General features: G+C 46.7%; 1 protein-coding gene across 2 annotated transcripts; it reads right to left on the minus strand.

The window, feature by feature from the left end:
• Window positions 1-115: 115 nt before the first annotated feature.
• Window positions 116-13,997, minus strand: PYGO2 (pygopus family PHD finger 2). Of its 2 annotated transcripts, XR_003940050.1 has the most exons (5): window positions 13,767-13,997; window positions 6,951-7,000; window positions 4,206-6,623; window positions 2,381-2,383; window positions 116-126 (listed from the first exon to the last, which is right to left on the minus strand). XR_003940050.1 is itself a non-coding variant. In XM_030188313.1 (3 exons), the coding sequence occupies exons 1-3, from the start codon at window positions 13,831-13,833 to the stop codon at window positions 5,601-5,603; spliced, it is 1,140 nt and encodes a 379-aa protein (XP_030044173.1). In that variant the 5' UTR covers window positions 13,834-13,997; the 3' UTR covers window positions 4,103-5,600. The 2 variants fall into 2 exon arrangements, 1 of the variants encoding a protein (XP_030044173.1); XM_030188313.1 differs by lacking the exons at window positions 116-126; window positions 2,381-2,383 and having other exon boundaries at window positions 4,103-6,623.
• Between the last annotated feature and the right edge of the window lie 8,370 nt (window positions 13,998-22,367).

Raw genomic sequence — 22,367 nt, forward strand, 5'->3', positions numbered from 1 at the left:
CCAGCTAGGGGCGTGCCACACAGCTCTAGAGAAGGACTGAAGAGGCGGAGCCTCCAGGGAGCAGCTTATTATGGTAAGAGGGAGCTAAAGGGGGCGGGGTCAGCACAAAGCCACTTTCTGCTCCAGCTGCATGGGATGGGCAATAGGCTGGGTGCCCTGTCCTACTCCTGAGGGGGCAGTGATGATGCTCTTTTATCTCTTACATCATTCTTATGATGTCACAGCACAGTCCCTGTCCGCCAAGCAAACCGTCCAATAGCCCCTATTTAGAGTAAGCTCTTGAGGGCAGAGACCGACCCTGTAAGTGCAGCTGCTCTTCTACAAGCCCATCAAAACCAATGAGCTCCTGTGCAAAATGAGTGTATATAAAGCTCAAGAAAGTTCTTTTGGGTTCTTAACTAGGGACAGCAGCACCAAATGGTATAATCACTGCAGTTTAATACATTTTCTTGCTACAAACCACTTTCATCAAAGTTTTGTGAGAAATAACATCAGTTCACAAAATGACCCGAAAGAGAATTGATCTGGAGACAGGTGTGGAACCCTGTAAATAGCTGAATTGCACATAAATCACCTTATGCAGATCAGATCCAGCATTCTTGAAGGAAAGATGGTAAGTCCCCAACACAGAACATGTTTCACTCCAGTTACATTAGAAAGACCAAAAATGTTTTAACTATATCTTGAGAATTGTTCTTCCAGCACAAAGAAAATCTTTCTGTAAGCATCTCCCTTATTCTCCCCCCTACCCCCCACCTAGATCACTAAGTGGCCCTTTTACAAAGGCACAGGAAAATATGGCCTGTGTTGTGTAGACACGTGTTTTGGGCGCATGCAGAATCATTTTCCAGCGCACCTGTAAAAAAATGCCTTTTAAAATTTTTGCCAAAAATGGACGTGTGGCAAAATGAAAATTGCTACGCATCCATTTTGGGTCTGAGACCTTACCGTCAGCCATTGACCTAGCGGTAAAGTCTCACGTGGTAAACCGGGTGCTAATGATCTGCGCACGTCTGAAAGTAAAAATAATTTTTTCGGATGCGCATATCAGGCGTGTGCCAAAAATGAAATTACCGTGAGCCACGTGGTAACTCCATTTTGACACGTGTCAAGGCTTTTCTCTAATTTTTTCTTGGGGAGGGGCAGCTTTCTGAATATAAACTAATTGTGATAGGAAGATCCCCGAAGCTGTGATGCAAGTCCAATGTAGGTCTACAACGCAAGTGCTTCCAGTACACTGAAATGACCCTGCAAAAGGCCACGTCAGCCCTGTAGAATTCAAGCTAAGAGAAAATCCCCCCAGCGTAGGATGGAGTTATCCCAAGAAATCCAGCTCAGCCCAACTGTTAGACATGTTCCTAAACATTCACACTTAGAAACTTGGTGGTCTATAAAATAATGAGTGGAGTTGAAAGGGTAGATGTGAAGCGTCTGTTCACGCTTTCCAAAAATACTAGGGGGCATGCGATCAAGCTACAATGTAGTAAATTTAAAATGAATCGGAGAAAATATTTCTTCACTCAACGTGTAATTAAACTCTGGAATTCGTCGCCAGAGAATGTGGTATTGGCGGTTAGCTTTGTGGAGTTTAAAAAAAGGTTTGGACGGCTTCCTATAAGGAAAAGTCCATAGACCGTTATTAAATGGACTTGGGGAAAATCCACTATTTCTGGGATAAGCAGTATAAAATGTTTTGTACTTTTTGGGGATCTTGCCAGGTATATGTGACCTGGATTGGCCACTGTTGGAAACAGGATGCTGGGCTTGATGAACGTTTGGTCTTTCCCAGTATGACAATACTTATGTATTTTCAAAGCACTTAGACTTACAAAGGAACCTATGGAACTTTTGAAAATGGACACCGTGGGCTCCTGCTCTGACACAACAACCTGCGATTCCTTGCACCTGGCTATCGAAAAAGCATTTCTACCAAATCATTGCTTCTGAAGGGGAGGCAGCGTGTGGAGAAAGTGACAGGCCAGGGCTTGGGCAAGGGTATGTGCACCCTAGGCAAACCTTCGGCCTTGTGCTACCCCCTTCCCCCTCATCTTTCAAGTTGTAAAAATGTCAGGTGGTTCTAAACTCACCTTCTGTGATCACTTCAGAATGATCTCATCAAAAACACCAGGTGGGAAAATGTGGGGTACACACACAGAGCTTAATTTGTAGACACAAAGGAAGTAGAATTGTGGAACCCTAGAAGGAGACAGGTGCCAGCTGAATTAGGCAGCAGGCTCCCTCCCTCCCTCCCTTCAAAGGAAGAGGCTGGACACAGCGTTACTGCTGCTCTGGACTCTGCATTTCAGGCCATTTCGATTCATGTTTTTATATACTGCCAACTCTCCCAAGGAATTCAAAGCAGTTTATAAAAAGATCACACCTACTCATTTGAGGGAAAACCACAAGAACATTATTGAAGCATAGGATAAGCTATAACCTCAGTCTGGTGCTTTATAACATTTTTTGATACATTATAGATCAAACAAAAAGGTCTTCAAGCTTTCCTTAGCAGCTTCAAATGAGAACAAGATCTCAGGAATAGACTTTAAACATATCTTTTTCGGGGCAAGGTACACAAACAGCAAACACTATGCTACATCTTCAGAGTTCAGGCCACAGAGCGACTTAAATACCAAACAGGATGCTAGGAATTTTCAGGAAAGGAATGCAAAATAAGAGCAAGAATATTATAATGCCATGGTGCGACCTTACCGCGAGTACTGCATTCAGTTCTGGTCGCCCTATCTCAAAAAAGATATAGCGGAATTAGAACAGGTTTACCTACACCACTCAGGGTTTTATAGACCTCAATCATATCCCCCCCTCATCTGTCTCTTTCCCAAGCTGAAGAGCCCTAACCTCTTTAGCCTTTCCTGATACGAGAGGAGTTCCAATCCCCTTTATCATTTTAGTGGCTCTTCTTTGAACCTTTTCTAATTCCGCTAGATCTTTTTTGAGATACGGCGACCTGAACACAATACTCAAGGTGTAGACGCACCACGGGGCAATACTACTACTTATCATTTCTAAAGCGCTACTAGACGTACGCAGCGCTGTACACTTGAACATGAAGAGACAGTCCCTGCTCGACAGAGCTTACAATCTAATTAGGCCAGACAAACAGGACAAACAAGAGATAAGGGAATATTAAAGTGAGGATGATAAAATAAGGGTTCTGAACAAGTGAACAAGGGTTCCACTATATCTTTTCCGAGACAGTATTTCCGGTCTTATTTGCCATCCCTTTCCTAATAATTCCCAGCATCCTGTTTGCTCTTTTGGGTCGCTTATTTTACTGATTTGAATAAACATCTTTTTGTGAACGCCATCTGAGAGAGGTTTTTTTTGCTCCGCTGTTCTTTGCTTGTCATTGGCTCCTAAGTGGAGAGGTTACCTTCTGTTGGCATTAAATTTCATCTGCCATTTGGATGCCCCAACACATTACCCCTCAACATTGTTTGCAACTCCTCTCCTCTCGTACGCTTCCCCCCTCCCCACAGTATACATGCCTTTTATCTCCGTCAGTCTGCCACCATCCCCAGCTTCTCCTCTAAGCCGGGAAAGGTCTTGATGGGCTGTAAGGAGAAGTGAATGGTGTGTAGCGGAGGAAGATGAAAAAAAAGAAATCTCTCGGTGAATGGTACAGGTCTTTATCTGCTGACAGTTACTGTGTTAAGTGTGGTGAAGTCCTATGACTGACAACTGCAGTCTTACCTCGGACCCTGTGGGCTGCTGTGCCACCGTTTTTGATATAAAAACACACGGACAAGTTCTATATTAGTTTTCTCTTCCCACCATAACGAGAGGTATGAATTAGCTATCACACCATATGTAGGGGGTCATTTAGTAACAGTTAATACACACCGTTAATCCCAGAGACCCACCTTGTCTGAACCCTAGACACAACTGTGGTGCTCATAAACTTCTCTCCATATTAATACTTAATATATTCTTGCCCTCTAGAGCATGAGCTAAAAGAAATACAGCAGCTCACGAGGCACATTGGGGGAGGGGGAAGCAATGGGAACCTTTTGTCCTGGTGAGGAGCTTCCTCCGAGGATCAAGCTGTCAAGACAAGTTATAGGCTGTTTATCCATTTTGTTTTCTGTTTTAAATCCACCACATTCCATTTTTATTTCTTTTCTGTATACACACACAAGGAAAAAAGCCGTTTCAAACTCGGATCTTGCACGGCCTCTGCACACGTTCGCACATGTAATTACACGGTTCTGTTTTTGTTCAGGCTCTGAAACACACTTGACAACCCCCGATACAAGGCAGAGACACCCCACCACTTCCTACAAAGTACACCAAGAAAATGGCTGCTTTTCAAATACAGATTTCCCTCGCAGACATACGTTCAAGCACATGCCTACTTCTTTCAGAAAAGCGACAGGCCAACAAGCTACTCAGCTTCAATTCAATCCTTTTTTTGACAAAAGTACCTCTGCTCATCTGAGAGCAACTTTCTGCTGGTTGGCATCTTAGTAAAACAAAGCCTTGTTCCTTTCTTTAGGGGCAGCACACGGGTGGGGCTACTAGTTTCAGCCAGTGCTGGCAGGCAAGATGATGCTTCTGGTGGTCCACACGGTGGACTGGGCACATGAACATTCCCAAGTCCTGACGAAACGTGACAGAGGTCTCTGAACTGCTCTTTACCGCTACAAAAAAAAGAGACTTGACAGCTTCACTAAGCATTCAAGATTTCTATTTAATGTGCAAGTTCAGGCACACATTTCCACAACTGCATCCCTCCCTCAAACATTGCTGTTTCTTACCGATTTTCTTCCCAAAACGTAAAGCAGGCAGGGCTAATCACCTTTGTGGGGCTCTGTTCTTTTGCTAAGGGGAACATTACACCCCTGCCGTCTTCTCTAAGAATCTGTAGTGACAGTTCACAGTAACGTTCAGGGGTTAGATAGGCTGACGAAAAAAGGGGATTAAAGCTACTGTTTTAGCATCTGGCTTTGCGCTTTGGTCAGGTCTGCTCTGCCGCAGCTGCTTTACTTTACCCGCTTCTTGTAGGCCTGATTCATAGAACCACTGGACTGCTTATTATACCAGGGGAATAGTTGGTGTTTAATCCACTCAAGAAAGCCTAAAATGTGCAGAATACAAATTTATAAAATGAAATGAGAGCTTAAGAGGTCACCTCTGCATAAATACCAGTCCTAAAAACTCATCCAACCCTCCCTCTCTATAAACCAGATACTCCACCTCAAACCTTTAAAAACAATACACTGATTTTTAAGACGGGATCGTGGGACCCTGACCCCCCTCCCCCCGAAGAAAAACCCAGATGCTACCGCTGAGGACTTAATGTGTCTCTTGCATGTGTTGCTAATGTATTCTGTCAAATAGCAAAGTAGTATTTAAACTTTAAAGAAAAGACTGTTCTTGCCCTTGCTTAGCCGTCAGCCCAGACAGCACCTGGGAGGTGTGGAAGCCACACTCTCATCCGGTTGGTAAAAGAATCCTCCTGGAGTCACCAGGCCCAGCAGGCCAGCGATGTTGTGGGCACTGCACTCCCACCCACCCCACATTTATTGACAGAGGTAAACAAAACACATCTGCAACATCAGCCCCTCAGTCTACGTCCATCATCCATCAGTAGCCACCACCAGCTGCCCCATGCCCTCCCGAATGTACACCGACTGGATCTCTTTAGTCTTGAGACAGTAATCGCAGGCCCACACAGCCGAAGCCTCTGTGGTCAGTAGCCCATAGGCGCTCTCCGTCATGCCGGTGCATTCCCGGTGAAACCACTTCTGGCACGAGGCCTCGCACAGGATAGCATCTTGGTCGTCACTGACCTCATTTCGGCAGGCCCCACAGGGGTACACCAGTCCTGAGCAAGCTGCTGGCTTGTTTGAAGGCGGAAGATTGTTAAGTTCTGGCGTGCTGCTGCTCGGAGGAAAACTGCGCTGATTGCCGTTCACAGCAGCAGGGGATCCTACGTGCTGTTCCTGACTGAAAGCAGTGCTGGGCGGGTTCAGATTCTTTCCAGTTTCCTCTCCGGCCAAGGGGAAGCTCTGCTCAGCCCCGGCATAGGGACTGGCATTTGGTGGCAAGTTTGGCCGTGGCATAGAAGACTGGCCAAAAGGGTTGCCTGCTACACTGAACCTTTGCTGCAGTGCCGGGGCACCAGAAGAGTTTAAAGCAGGACTCGGTCCAATGTCTCCTCGGGGAAGCTGACCCATGGCTGGGGACATCATGGGTCCAAAGCCCCCAGCAGGTCCTTGTATCATCTGCCCCGCAGGGGGGCTGAAGCCTTGTCCCATTGCTTGGTTAAAAGGTTGATTAGAGAAGTTCATGTGACCTTGTTGGACATAATCTGGGGTTGGAGGCATATTAAAAGCAGGGCCCATCTGATTTGGCGGGAAGGGTGGAGGCTGCCTTCGGATAGGCTGAGGCCCTCCTCCATAGCCGGGAGGAATTTGTGAAGTCAAGGCCCCTTGCATTCGAAAGTTCCCAAATGGCATGGGGTTGTTGAGGAAAGGGGCTGACGGACCCCCCACTTTGGGTACTCCAAAATCATCTTCAAAGGGGTTAGAGGCCACCAGATGGTCAACCATCGGGGTCGGCGGAGGGGCAAATTCAGAGAGATGAGAATAAGCAGGACTCTGAAAGAGAGCACAGGCAGTTTATGTGAAGGGTGACTGTCACACATTTTTCTGTGTTCTTCAAACACATTAATGCCCACTCCTTTAAAGTTCAGAATGCTGGCATTGCAAAGTCAGCGTCTAATCTAATTGTATGTAGATTCTAGCTTACTTTGAACAAAGAGTCTGAACATATCCCCCCCCCCCCCCTCCATTACCTATAGATGCTCACTTCCCCACATGCTGCCGTGTTTTCACTTTGAATGGAGCAGATGGACGCCCAACATGCAACAGCTGGATTGGGCAAAAGGAAAGACATGCCTTGTGCTGACCCTTCACTTGCCTTACCTGAGTGCTCGACTTCCGCCGTTTCTTCTCTGGGCTCTTCATCTGCAGACCTTTAACAGAAACATGGAGATCAGATACTACATACAGCCTCTTTCTAATACCTTGTCAGGTTTTGTCACTAATGCTACAAACGTTAGACTGTAGCCAGGGATACAACCACATGAATCTGGAAAATAGACTTTAAATGTTCTAACACCTAGAAATAAACTCTGCAGTCATAAGAACATAAGTTTTGCCATACTGGGACAGACCAAAGGTCTATCAAGCCCAGCATCCTGTTTCCAACAGTGGCCAATCCAGGTCAAAAGTAAACAGATTTATTTGTTGCATTTGTATCCCACATTTTCCTACCTATTTTGCAGGCTCAATGTGGCTTACATAGTACCGTGATGGCGATCGCCAATTCCGGTAAGAGAAATACAGAGTGACAAAGTATTTTAAGTGATCAAGGAGAGAGAGAGTTAGATTTTGACCAGTTCTGGTACGAGTTTTGATTGTTTTGCAGAGTTCAGGAGTTTAGGTTGGTTCTTTCTGGTATGCCTTTTGTGAACAGGTAGGTTTTTGACGATTTCCGAAAGTTTGTTAGGTCGTGCATTCTTTTCGTGATGTTTGGAATTGCATTCCACAGTTGCATGCTTATATAAGAGAAGCTGGATGCATATACTACTACTATTACTTAACATTTCTAAAGCGCTACTAGGGTTACGCAGCGCTGTACAATTTAACAAGGAAAGACAGTCCCTGCTCGAAGAGCTTACAATCTAAAAGACAAATGTACAGTTAATCTGAAAGGTCAGACAGATTGGGGCAACCTATATGTTCGAAAGGTTAGGTTCCGAAAGCAGCACTGAAGAGGTGAGCTTTAAGCAAGGATTTGAAGATGGGTAGGGAGGGGGCTTGGCGTAGGGATTCAGGAAGACTGTTCCAGGCATAGGGTGAGGCAAGGCAAAATGAGGCAAGGCATATGTTTTATATTTTAGACCTTTGCAGCTTGGGAAGTGGAGATTTAGGTAAGAGCGTGCTGCTCTTTTTGTGTTCCTGGTTGGGAGGTCTATAATGTCTGCCATGTAGGCTGGGGCCTCGCCATGAATAATTTTATGAACTAGGGTGCAGACCTTTTGACGCGATTCGCTCTTAGATTGGGAGCCAGTGTAGTTTTTCTCGTAAGGGCTTAGCACTTTCCTATTTCGTTCTTCCAAATACAAGTCTAGCTGCAGTGTTTTGGGCAGTTTGAAGTTTCAAGATTTGTTCTTTGCATCCATTATATGCTGCTCATCCCAAGTCCATCTTAACATCTTATGAATTTTTCTTTTAGGAAACTATCCAAACCTTTTTTAAACCTTGCTAAGCTAACTGCTTTTTGCCACATTCTCTGGTAAAAAAAATTCCAGACTTTAATTACACATTGAGTGAAGAAATATTTTCTCTGGTTTGTTTTAAATTTACTACTTAGTAGCCTCATTGCATGCCTTCTATCTTAGTATTCACTTCTACCCGTTCCACTCCAATTAACATAGCTGATACAGCTTTGTATAACATTTTCAAAACAGAGCTTACTTCAAAAAGGCTCCGTTCCACCTTGTCGGAGCAAAACGGCAGCCACAGTCTAAACTTTCAAAAGCATGCATATAATGTGACGTCCGACGCCAACACTGGAATGCACCAATCAGCAAGCAAAACCGGCTCACCGTACAAAATATGCCAATTGGAAAAGTGTGCCATTTTTTTCTAAAGGTTTTGGCATCTGACCTCACATTATATAAGTGTTTTTCAAAGTTTTGACTGTGCCTGCCTTTTTGAAGTAAGCGCTGTTTTGAAAGTTATACAAAGCTGTATCGGCTATGTTAATTGCCTTTAGTTTTTCTTTTACAGAGCCATGACTGTTTGACTCTGACACAGCTTTAATGAAACGCTGGCCTCCATCGGTCACAGTCTGTGGTGGATTTGGAAAACGGTAGATGCAGCTAAGTATTTTTAAGTTTTGATAACTACTGAAATCGAATAAAAATTTATAGTGCAACGGGATTTTTTTTTTTTTAATGCCAACGATGAGGAAGTCCTGCTCGTCCAGCTAATTGTGGCTTTTCCCTCCCTTGCTTTCTTTATGCTTACTGCTTTCAATGAGAACCTATATTTATAATATTATCACATAATGAAATCAGCCATGAGAACTGTATTCCCATCTTTTCTGAAGGGCTCACAAATCGAGACCTCATGCCAGTGGTGTGCTGGAGCAGGCTCTCGAGAGCCGTTTGTTAAGTTTTTAAGAATTTTGGGAGCCGGTTCTCCATGGCTACTTTAACAAATGGATCCCAAAATGGGGGCTTGGGCCCTCCTGAATTCTCTTTTACTTTGCTGGCAAGAGAAAGCCCCCTGTTAATCATTTACCAGCACACCCCTGGGTATGAGAGAGAGAGACAGGATGAAGGCTGGAGGGGGATAGAGAGAGAGACAGGATGAAGGCTGGAGGGGGATAGAGAGAGAGACAGAGTGAAGGCTGGAGGAGGGGGTATGAAAGAGAGAGAGACAGGGTAAAGGCTGGGGAAGGGGTATGACTCGCAGTGGTGTGCTGGAGCAGGCTCTCACAGGCTCTCGAGAGCCGTTTGTTAAGTTTTTAAGAATTTTGGGAGCCGGTTCTCCATGGCTACTTTAACAAATGGATCCCAAAATGGGGGCTGGAGCCCCTCCTGAATTCTCTTTTACTCTGCTGGCGAGAGAGAGCCCCCTGTTAACAATTTACCAGCACACCCCTGCCTCATGCCCTTATTTCACAATTTAAGAAGCTTCATCTTTTATTTTCTCTTTATTTGGTTTTAGCTCACATCTTTTTCAGTAGTAGCTCAAAGTGAGTTACATTCAGGTTGGCCTACTCATGTGCACAGACCTTCCCTGACAACTGTGGACAAAGTTGCTGTACTATACCAGTAGTGAGAACCCATAATAGGCATAGGAACCCGAGAAGTTTCAGAGAGCGAACACAGGGAAAAGAACAGTGACCACTCATTTCCCACACAGCACTGTCCGTGAATATGTCCAGTGAGTGCCAGGGCGCCAGCATCCATCACCTCCATAAACCCATCTCTTTACTGCGGTGTTCTCATTTGCTTTCTGCTCTGCTGCCCTCTCCTTCATTGTAAGTCATGGCATCTCTTAGTCAACTTTGCCAAGATTCTTCCCGGATGGCTTTCATCTCTAGGAGAGCAAGGCTGGCTGCACCATCCAACAACAAAATTCTGACACACACAGACAAGAAAAGTAATTTTCTGGTACTACCCACCCACACTCTCTTTATATAAGCAAGCAAGTAACCAAGGATAACGGTCTTCCGTTCCTTAGAACAACTTCACTTTAACTATAGAGAATCACCACAAATTAGGTACCTTATAATACAAGAATGAAAACCAGGAAGTACAACTTGATGCATGCCACACTTCCCTGGACACCGAAGGTTCCCCTGTAAAACTAGTGCGGCATTGACAATGGGCCACCTTTTTTTTTTTTTTTTTTTTAAGAAAGCCAGCCCAACACCTCCGCTCTTCATACACCCCACGGGCTGTTTTATCTATGAAGAAAGGAACAACTACAGAAGTGGAGGAACACTCAATACCTATGAGAGTGAATCAAGTGAGGAGTAGGGTAGGCTGGCTTTTTCCAAACAACCAGGGCGATGTATATACAGCGCATTTTTTCTATCAAAAAAGGTGCTGGTACTCAAATGCCAGATCACCCTTCAGGAATGGGGTGATCACTGAGGGACCCACCCCACAATAGCCAGGCCCCCTGCAACCAATCACAGAATCTATGACAAGGCAGACTTGGTGTGTAGACCCTGAGCTCTTTCATTAGAGGTCCATGGCTCAATTTTAGCAGACAATGGAAAAGGTGCTGGTACTCAAATGCCAAACCAGCCTTCAGGGGTGGGGTGATCACTGAGAGACCCACCCCACAATAGCCAGACCCCCTGCAACCAGTCACAGAATCTATGACAAGGCAGAATCGGTGTGTAGAGCCTGAGCTCTTTCATTATAAACTTGAGGTCCATGCGTCAATTTTAGGAAACAATGGAAAAGGTGCCGGTAGTCAAATGCCAGACCACCCTTCAGGGGTGGGGTGATCACTGAGGGACCCACCCCACGATAGCCAGGGCCCCTGCAACCAGTCACAGAATCTATGACAAGGCAGAATCGGTGTGTAGAGCCTGAGCTCTTTCATTATAAACTTGAGGTCCATGGGTCAATTTTAGGAACCAATGGAAAAGGTGCCGGTACTCAGTACCCTCTCAAAAAAAGTCCTGCGTATATGCATTGTCACTCACATCACCTTGGTGGCTGCCTAGAAGTACATCTTGTGACTTTGGATTAGGACATTAGCTTGGTTTTGGTTTTCTCCTTGAATTTGACCTTGGAAACATTTTATTACTGCATAAGACTCCCGAGGCAGGCGCTTATGCTCCGAAACACAGCAGCTGTCAAGTCGTTTGGTGCTTTCCATTAAAGACCTATAATCGCATACAGGTCTCCCAGCCCACCCTATTCCTTTCTCCCCCGTTTTACCTATGCAAATGATCTGAGGAACGGATTTGCCACATACAGAAACAGACCAATCGGAAAACACTACTTTGCCCTTGTCAGACTTCATCAGTCTGGCAAGAACATAAGAGAAGATGCAGCAGCACAGAGAGCTCCAGTTCCACTGAACGAGATCATAGAGTACGGGCCCGGCAATGAGCCGAGAGGCAACCGTTAAAAACCACTTTTGGTTTAATTTTTAAAACATCCTTATTATTTATTTTATTTTGCTGCATTTATACCCCAAATTTTCCCACCTATTTGCAGGCTCAATTTGGCTTACAACATAATACAACAATAATCAGATTGATGGAATAAGAAAATCAGAATATAGATAACAGATAACGTGCATAAGAATGTCATGGCAATCATATTAACGGAATAAGAATTTCAGAATTGATGCAATTAAGGTGCTTAAGAAAATGATGTATAATAAGAAGTGGATAAATATTATCCTTATTAAGCTGCAGATGTCGCTATATAATAATTTGTCAATCTGCGTCCCTGGATGGGTTTGTAACTGTATGCTAATGAGCTTACGTCAGCACGCCTCCAGCATTGCCTTCCCTCTGTGTCCCGCCCTCGCGGAAAGACGAAATGACGTCAAGAGGAGGGCGGGACCCTGAGAGGGAAGGCAAGGGAGGCTGGAGGCAACGTGAGCCGAGCCTGCTGCTGCTGCGACCTCAGGTATGGAGTGGAGGATCGCTGGACATGGATGAGATGAGATGGGATGGGAGGGCAGGGGAAGGGAGATTCGCTGGACATGATGAGGTGGGGTGGGGGTATCGCTGGACATGATGGGGTGGGGGAATCGGTGGACATGATGGGGTGGGGGAATCGCTGGACATGGAGGGGGGGAGAATCACTGGACATGGGGGGGGGGAGAATCGCTGGACATGGAGGAGTGGGAGAATCGCTGGACATGGAGGGGGAGGGGGGATCGCTGGACATGGAGGGGGAGGGGGGATCGCTGGACATGGAGGGGGAGGGGGGATCGCTGGACATGGAGGGGGGATCGATGGACATGGAGGGGAGGGGGGAATCGCTGGACATGGAGGGGAGGGGGGAATCGCTGGACATGGAGGGGGAATCTCTGGACATGGAGGGGAGGGGGGAATCGCTGGACATGGAGGGGGAATCTCTGGACATGGAGGGGAGGGGGGAATCGCTGGACATGGAGGGGGAGGGGGGATCGCTGGACATGGAGGGGGAGGGGGGATCGCAGGACATGGAGGGGGGGATCGCTGGACATGGAGGGGAGGGGGGAATCGCTGAACATGGAGGGGAGGGGGGAATCTCTGGACATGGAGGGGAGGGGGGAATCGCTGAACATGGAGGGGGAGGGGGAAATCTCTGGACATGGAGGGGGAGGGGGAAATCTCTGGACATGGAGGGGGAGGGGGGATCGCTGGACATGGAGGGGAGGGGGAATCGCTGGACATGGAGGGGGAGGGGGGAATCTCTGGACATGGAGGGGGAGGGGGAAATCTCTGGACATGGAGGGGGAGGGGGGATCGCTGGACATGGAGGGGGAGGGGGAATCTCTGGACATGGAGGGGAGGGGGGAATCGCTGGACATGGAGGGGGGATCGCTGGACATGGAGGGGGAGGGGGGATCGCTGGACATGGAGGGGGATCGCTGGACATGGAGGGGAGGGGGGAATCGCTGAACATGGAGGGGAGGGGGGAATCTCTGGACATGGAGGGGAGGGGGGAATCGCTGAACATGGAGGGGGAGGGGGAAATCTCTGGACATGGAGGGGGAGGGGGAAATCTCTGGACATGGAGGGGGGATCGCTGGACATGGAGGGGGAGGGGGGATCGCTGGACATGGAGGGGGAGGGGGGATCGCTGGACATGGAGGGGGGATCGCTGGACATGGAGGGGGAGGGGGGAATCTCTGGACATGGAGGGGGAGGGGGGATCGCTGGACATGGAGGGGGATCGCTGAACATGGAGGGGAGGGGGGAATCGCTGAACATGGAGGGGGAGGGGGAAATCTCTGGACATGGAGGGGGAAATCTCTGGACATGGAGGGGGAGGGGGGATCGCTGGACATGGAGGGGGAGGGGGGGAATTGGTGGACATGGAGGGGAGAGAAGAGAAAACGCTTAGACAGTAGGCCTTCCTAGGGCCCGTTTCATGTCCTCCAAAGCCCCCAGTTCTCTTCCTCTCTCCCCGTGACCCGCCCTGAGTCAGACGGAAGCTCTTCGGGGCGGGGACAGAGCCAAGCGGGGCTCCAGCTCACCTGTCTTCCCCCGCCTGCCCTGACCGGGACCCGGCCCTCCGTCCAGCTTCTCCGGCTCCGCCGCCATCAGGCGCCCAACTCAGTCCCACCTCCGGAACCAACGTAGACAAAAAAAACAGGAAGCGGCCTCCGCGCGACGGAAGTGCTCCGGAACATTCCACTACCCCCGGGGGGGGGGTGAGGGGAACCCGGAAAAGAGAATTGGACACCCGGGAAACGGAGAGGCATCATCTCACGCCATTCCCCGCACTGAAATGTCCTCTCACAGACACTGGGCCCGACAACTTACTCGCAATGAACACCCCTCCTCTTGGGACCGCCTGCGACGAATGCGCATGCGCCTCTCTTGCCAGCATGCCGGGAAATGCAGTTCTCGTTGACGTAGGGGTAATGAAGTGACGTCAAAACGCTGTCTTCCCCAACAAAGCAAGCAAAACTAGCAGCTGCTGCAAGGACGTCGTCCTCTTTGAACGCACTTCTATTTTCAAACATGCCCGCTTGGGCAGTATACAGAGGAAGCATAAAAACGGGGCAACCTTTCATAGGCAGAGTAGTAATAATTCTTAAGTAATAGTAATAAACAGATAAAAAAAAGTTTCATATGATTAACACTGGTTGCTAGCAATAAATAAATAAATACAGCAAAAGCTACCCCTTTCTCTCATCATTACCCAAATACAAATAAAATTATGTTAATTCTACACCCCTGTCTGCCTCTTTTCATAGCTTTTGTTAAATAAAGCCATGTCAGAAAAATATTTGTGATTTTATTATGCAGGCAAACAATACGCCACTAAAATACAAACCAGCAAGCTGCACAGGATTAGTCACCACCATCATACGAAGTTGATTATTTTCAGTGGAAAATAAAGCTGTTGGCTGCCTATGTAAATATTCCATCATTCTTTAATCATTGCTAGCAAACAGTAGCGTATCTATGTGGGGCCACGGGCGCCTGGGCCCCCATAGATTTGGCCCTGGACTGCCCCTGCCAACGACCCTCTCGACCCCCCCTCCCACGCCATCGGCTACGTCAGAAACAGAATGAAGCCTTGCGCCGGAAGAAGAGGAACACAGCTGCCAGGGGTTGGGTCCCCTGCCAGCAAAGGTAGCCAACAGCAATGGTGGGGGTTGGGGGGGGGGTCGAAAGGGTCGTCAGCAGGGGGTGGGATCAAAGTTGTTGTTGGTGGTGGCAGCGGCAGCTCAAGAATGGCAGGGGAGGGTCAGCGGCACCGGGGAGGGGGGCTAAAATGTGCCCCCCTCACCTCAGGATCTGGACCACCCTCCCGCCAAAGTCTGGTTACGCCCCTGCTAGCAAATATTACATATTTAGGACATATGCCTTAAACATAGATTGGGGTTAATAAGCAATACCAAAAATAAACAAAGGCAAAACCAAGGTGAAATTAAATCTTACCTGCTAATTTTCTTTCCTCTAGACCAGTGATGGCGAACCTTTCAGAGACCGAGTGCCCAAACAGCAACCCAAAATCGAATTATTTATCGCAAAGTGCCGGTACTCATTATGGGCGGGGTTACCACATGACTCCACCCCTATGATAGCCACACCCCCTACACCAGCCATGGTGCATATAAACAGACATCATTGAAAATATTATACTAGTATAGAAGGAAAAAATAACATGATTTTTTTTCATTATAAATCATTTCTGTAAGCTGTTACAGCTCCAGTATACCCAGTGCAAAATAAGACAGCAGATGTAAATTCTCAAATTGGACATATTCCAAACACTAAAATGAAAATAAAATGATTTTTTTTTTCTACCTTTGTTGTCTGGTGATTTTGTTTTTCTATCCATATTGGTCCAGTCTCTGATTCTGCTGCTATCTGTTCTCTTAACTCCATTTCCAGAGCTTCCTTTCCATTTATTTCTTTACTTTTCTCCTTTCTTCTTCATTTCTTGCCCTCCATCCATGTCCAGCAACCCTCCCCTCCCCTCCAGCCACCCATGTCCAGCCACCCTCCTCTCCTCCTGCCCTCCCTCCCAGCACCCAGCAGCACCCAGTATCAGGCCTGCCTCCCTCCCACCCAGCACCCAGTAGTAGGCCTCCCTCCCACCCAGCACCAGGCCTGCCACCCTACCTCCCAGCACCCAACATCAGGCCTCCCTCCCACCCAGCACTACCCAGCACCAGCCCGCCCTCCCTCCTAGCACCTAGCAGCACCCAGCCTCCCTCCCACCCAGCACCAGGCCTGCCGCCCTCGCTCCTAGCACCAGGCCGCCCTCCCTCCCAGCACCCAGCCTTCCTCCCACCCAGCACCCAACATCAGGCCTCCCTCCCACCCAGCACAAGGCCTGCCACCCTCCCTCCCAGCACCCATCAGGTCTCCCTCCTACCCAGCAGCACCCAGCACCAAGCCTCCCTCCCAGCACCCAACATCAGGCCTCTCTCCTACCCAGCAGCACCCAGCACCAGGCCTGCCTCCCGCCCTCCCTCCCTCCAACCCAAGCAGCATCAGGCCACCCGCCCGTCCTCCCTCCCAGCACCAGGAACCCCCCTCCTCCTGTGAAATTTAAAAAGCGTACCGTCCTCCTCGGGATTAAGGCAGCGTGCAGCGGCAGTGAAGCGCATGTTCTTCGATCGGCGCACCTTCAGCCTTTCTGTCTCTCAAGCGAGCTTGAGAGACAGAAGGGAAGGCCGAAGGCACGCCGATCAAAGAACATGTGCTTCACTGCCGCTGCACGCTGCCTTAATCCCGAGGACGGTACACTTTTTAAATTTCACAGGAGGAGGGGGTTCCTGGTGCTGGGAGGGAGGACGGGCGGGCTTGGCCTGATGCTTGTTGGGTTGGAGGGAGGGTGGGAGGCGACGAACTGGTGTTCGGAGGGACGAAGCGTGGGCGGACCAGCGATGGCAAGACGTGTGGGTTATGTACTCCTACCAGCAGAGGGAGACTGAGAAAACACTGAGCTTTTGGATACTGTATATATAACCTGTGCAGTACACCCACTAGTCAGTATAACACTAACAAAGCAGAGAAAACAAAACACTAACTATAACCAGACAGCAACCCTGTACGTAGTCACTGCAAAACTGCAATATCATTTTCCGTTTCTTTTTCTTTTGTGCTTCCACAGGTGGACTACAAAACCACAGCCTCACCTGTCTCAGACTCATACCAACAAGAATCTGGTAATCAGAGTCTGAAATTATGTGAACAACAATCAGCAGCTGCCGAGGAATATCAAAAACACCAAGCATACCTCCTGGCCTAAAGTATAAACAGGCCGGGCCCTTGACCGGTCTGGGGGGTCTAGAGGAAAGAAAATTAGCAGGTAGGATCTAATTCCACCTTCCTCCGCGACCCTCCAGACCGGTCAAGACGCATGGGACGTACCAAAGCAGTAACTATCTTATGGGCGGGACCTACAAAGGCCAGAGGTCAAAACTGCTTCACCAAAGCGCGTCTCTTCCTTAGCACGCACATCAATCCTATAATGTTTAACAAAAGAATGCAAGGAAGACCAAACTGCTGCCCGGCAAATATCTGACGGAGGGATCCACTCCCCTAGTGGAATGAGCTGAAAAAACCTTGGGTATCTCACGACCCTTCACCAAATAAGCAGATGCAATCATCTCCTTCAACCACCTTGCTATAGTCGCCTTAGAAGCCGCTGCACCCTTTTTGGGTCCACCATGAAGAACGAACAAACAATCAGAGACTTTGAACTCCTGAGTTCTAGACAGATAATGCAAAACTGTTCTGAATCTCCCGCCAAGTTATCTAAAACTGGCAAAGAAATGACCTGATTTACATGAAACTCGGAAACCACCTTGGGCAAAAAGGAAGGCACCGGCCGCAAAGAAACCTCTACAAGACAAAGCATGAAGCTCCGAAACCCTCCGTGCTGAAGTAATAGCCACCAAAAATACCGCCTTTAAGGAAAGATCCTTGCAAGAGGCCGAAACCAAGGGTTCAAATGGAGGCCTAACCAAAGCATCCAAAACGAGATTCAAATCCCACAGAGGAACCAACCGACGACGACGCGGCCGCAGCAACTGAACGCCACCTGGAGTATTGTGTTCAGTTCTGGAGGCCGTATCTTGCTAAGGATGTAAAAAGAATTGAAGCGGTGCAAAGAAAAGCTATGAGAATGGTATGGGATTTGCGTTACAAGACGTATGAGGAGAGACTTGCTGACCTGAACATGTATACCCTGGAGGAAAGGAGAAACAGGGGTGATATGATACAGACGTTCAAATATCTGAAAGGTATTAATCTGCAAACGAACCTTTTCCGGAGATGGGAAGGCGGTAGAAGTAGAGGGCATGATATGAGATTGAAGGGGGGCAGACTCAAGAAAAATGTCAGGAAGTATTTTTTATTATTCATTTATTGCACTTGTATCCCACATCTTCCCATCTATTTGCGGTCGCACCGTGGAGCGATACAAAGGCATTATAACATCCTCACTTTTGTTTTCCATTCCTTTCTTAATAATACCTAACATTCTATTTGCTTTCTTAGCCGCAGCAGCACACTGAGCAGAAGGTTTCAACGTATCGTCAACGGCGACATCTAGATCCCTTATCTTGGTCTGTGACTCCTAATGTAGAACCTTGCATAACATAACTATAATTCGGGTTTCTCTTTCCCACTTGCTCACATTAAACGTCATCTCCCATTTAGACGCCCAGTCTCGCAAGGTCCTCTTGTAATTTTTTACAATCTTCTTGCAATTTAACAGCTTTGAATAACTTTAGATTGTGAGCAAAATCTAAATAAATAAATAAAAATAAACTTTGTGTCATCAGCAAATTTAATTACCTCACTAGTTACTCCCATCTCTAAGTCATTTATAAATAAGTTAAAAAGCAGTGGTCCTAGCACAGACCCCTGGGGAACCCCACTAACTACCCTTCTCCATTGAGAATACTGACCATTTAACCCTACTCTGTTTCTATCCTTTAACCAGTTTTTAATCCACAATAGGACACTACCCTCCTATCCCATAACTTTCCAATTTCTTCTGGAGTCTTTCATGAGGTATTTTGTCAAAGGCCTTTTGAAAATCCAGATACACAATATCGACCGGCTCACCTTTATCCACATGTTTGCTCAGCCCATCAAAGAAATGTAGTAGATTGGTGAGGCAAGATTTCCCTTCACTAAATCCATGTTGGCTTTGTCTCATTAATCCATGCTTTTGAATATGCTCTGTAATATTGTTCTTAATAATAGTCTCTACCATTTTGCCCAGCACCGACGTCAGACTCACCTGGTACTTAAGTTCTTTCCAATGTCCCATTTTCCAGTCTTCAGTTCCCAGCCAATCCCTATCTACATATAAGCTATTTTTCCAAAGGATATTTTATGGGATCCAGAGGCTTTCTGTGAACTCTAATAAGCTGTGAGCAGAATTTAGCCCAAGGTCCTAGTCCAAGGGGAGATCTCACCCTCTACAGGAGAGAGATTTTGGATTTAGTTCATACCTTTTATTTTTCAGTAGTAGCTCAAGGCCAGTTATATTAAGGTCCTGCTGCTATTGTCCCATCCCCAGGCAATTGAGGGTTAAGTGACTTGCTCAAGGTCATGCGGGAGGTGTATTTTCAAAGCACCAAGCTATATCAATATGGAACTTTGTAAGTCTAAGTGCTTTGAAAATGAGCCCCAAAGGCTTTGGCCATCCCTGCTGACTGCTCTGACAATTACATACTGTCCCAGGACCCCACTCCTACTCCAAGATTATATTCATGCACCTTTCCTAAGTTAGGAGGTAGAAAATAAGAGGATTGTTACTCTATAGTATCTCTGTTTCACCTTTATGTTGTCTATGCAAATGTTTTATTGAGTATTGTACTGATAATTTAAGCAGTATACGATGTAGTGTTATTTGAATGTATTTACTGCTTGTCTGCTGCCTATGTTCAACCTATTCTTACTGTACACTGCATTGAGAGAATTTGTTTTTAAAAGGTGGCCTATTTCAATCCTAATAAATAAAATGAGTTGGGGTCTATGGGAGCAGGTGTGGATCCACAGCTGTCCATGGTGCTGAACCCAACCCTTCCAAGCCAGCACTTGATAAGCGCCATTTTGGCAATCAGCCCAGTTCCACGCACAGCCCATCTCAATTTCCTGACTTCAGAACCCAAAAAGTAAGAGCAGCATTCGATTAGGTGCCTTATGTTTAGCCCAACGTCTGTTCTTTCAAATGCATCCATTAGCCAAACTGCAGAATATATTTCCACTTCTTAACAGTCAAACGAAAAAGTAGATAGGAAAGTAAAAAAAAAACCCAAAACATTAAACATTATATTCCATGATGCATCATTCCAGTGGCTGTTGTCTCCCACTGAAGGTCAGTGCATTTGTATGTCTGGTGCTCTGGGGGGAAGGGGAGGGGGGGAAGACAGTGGGAAACACTGACTGGCTGCAAAGAATAACTGCCCAATGAACCCAGAAGAGAGAGAGGAACAGACACTTTAATGAGCAGAAGACAAGACAATACTATAAACCTAACAGTTCAGGGTAGGGAACATTTCATTAGCTGTTCCCGAGCTCTGCTGAGGAAAGAAATGCCAAGTGGTTAGAGCAATGGGCTGAGAGAAACAGGGAACGCAGGTTCAAATCCTGCTTCTGCCACTAACACTCCCTGTAGGGCAGTCAGTATCTCCCATGTAGATTGTAAGCTGTTTGGTGCAGGGACCTCTCCTACCCGAACAGTTATCACTATTCAACCTAATGATGACACCCCTAGCCAAATCGCTATCCAGCCAAGGCCGCAATCCTTACATCTACGCAGACGATGTCACAATATACATCCCGTTCAATCACGATCCGACAGAAATCATAAATGAAATCAAACACAGCCTCCAAATAATGAATTCATGGGCGGATGCAATCCAACTAAAGTTCAACGCAGAAAAAACACAATGTCTCATCCTCTCATCACAATATAACACGAAGAAACCCACTACTATAAGCACCCCAGGCTATACCCTTCCTGTTTCAGAAAGCCTGAAAATTCTCGGAGTTACAATTGATCGAAATCTCACACTAGAAAGCCATGCAAAAAATACAACAAAGAAAATGTTCCGTTCAATGTGGAAACTCAAAAGAGTAAAACCTTTCTTTCCAAGGGAAATATTCCGTAGCCTGGTACAATCAATGGTGCTAAGCCACCTAGACTACTGCAATGCAATCTATGCCGGATGTAAAGAATAAATCATTAAGAAACTCCAAACTGCCCAAAACACAGCAGCCAGACTTATATTTGGAAAAACGAAATACGAAAGCGCCAAACCTCTAAGAGAAAGACTACACTGGCTCCCATTCAAAGAACGTATTGCGTTCAAAATTTGCACCCTGGTTCATAAAATCATTCACGGCGAGGCCCCGGTCTACATGTCAGACCTCACAGACCTACCAACCAGGAACACAAAAAGGTCAGCACGTACATTCCTGAATCTCCACTACCCCAGCTGCAAAGGACTAAAATATACATCAACATATGAATCCAGCTTCTCCTACATAAGCACGCAACTATGGAATGCACGACCTAACGAACTTCCGAAAATCATTAAAAACCAATCTGTTCGATAAGGCATACCACAATGATCCATCCTAAATATCAGACAATGAAACCTATACCAGAACTGGACAAAACTGTATTCTTTATACTTGACTGCTTCATTTACTCTGTCACTAACGAACTTTAACGCAATACCACTTTATTTCTCATGCCGGAATGAACTCTCTATACTTGATTGCTTAATTTACTCTATCACTTATGAACTTTAAAACAAAACCACTTTATTTCTCACTCCGGAAATGGTGATCGCCACTACGGCATAACGTAAGCCACATCGAGCCTGCAAATAGGTCTCCCTATGTACTGTAGTGCTATATCAATAAGTGCATACCCATTTTTAAAAGGCATCCAAATCTGAGCTCTGGAAAATTGCTGATCTGCACCAGACATGGAGTTTGAGCACCCAGAGGATCAACCCATGATACAGCTTATTTGAAAATGAGAGGTCATGTTTGCATCTAATTTCCCTTCAATGAACACATACACGCTGTTTCCTGGAAGATGAATTTCATCTACTCCCTCCCCAACTGCGGTGTAATTCTATAACCAGGAGGGCGTGCCTGGCATCAGACCTACTGGCTGCATCTTCTGTCCCCCATTAGGGCTGTTTAGGAAATGGACTCCGGTCTGAAAATTAACATAATCAGAGCAGCCTGCAGCTCCTCGGTTTTCCGGCTCTCAACTTGAAGTGCTCTGGTTATTTTATTGATGGAGCTGAAATGTTGCTGCCTGGCTTTTTTCCAGACTCCTTAACACAGATAAAGGGGGGAGGGGGGAAATCTAGCTGCCCTATTTCATTCTTTGTACAATGTCATTACAAAAAAAAAAGAGCTGGGATTTAACATTGATTTCTCCATGCTTCTCCCAGGCTCTCTTACACTGTTATGCCTCTAGTTTCAACCCCCTCCCCCCCAACCTCCATGAATGAGTCTCAGATGTACCGGTCCCTTTTCTTTCTTGCTCCCGCCCTTATCCTAGTCCACAGCATCACAGTGAATATTTTCAATTGTAAACTATTATGATATACTTCAGTGTGAATTGG

Source organism: Microcaecilia unicolor, chromosome 14, assembly GCF_901765095.1.
Source record: "Microcaecilia unicolor chromosome 14, aMicUni1.1, whole genome shotgun sequence".
Lineage (NCBI taxonomy): Eukaryota > Metazoa > Chordata > Amphibia > Gymnophiona > Siphonopidae > Microcaecilia > Microcaecilia unicolor.

Excerpts from the sequence above, each read along its gene's own strand:
- PYGO2 (XM_030188313.1), bottom strand. The coding sequence starts at position 13,833 with ATGGCGGCGGAGCCGGAGAAGCTGGACGGAGGGCCGGGTCCCGGTCAG. Across the intron at positions 7,001-13,766 it reads GGGCAGGCGGGGGAAGACAG|GTCTGCAGATGAAGAGCCCA; the intron begins GTGAGCTGGAGC and ends TTTCTGTTAAAG. Across the intron at positions 6,624-6,950 it reads GGCGGAAGTCGAGCACTCAG|AGTCCTGCTTATTCTCATCT; the intron begins GTAAGGCAAGTG and ends GCTCTCTTTCAG.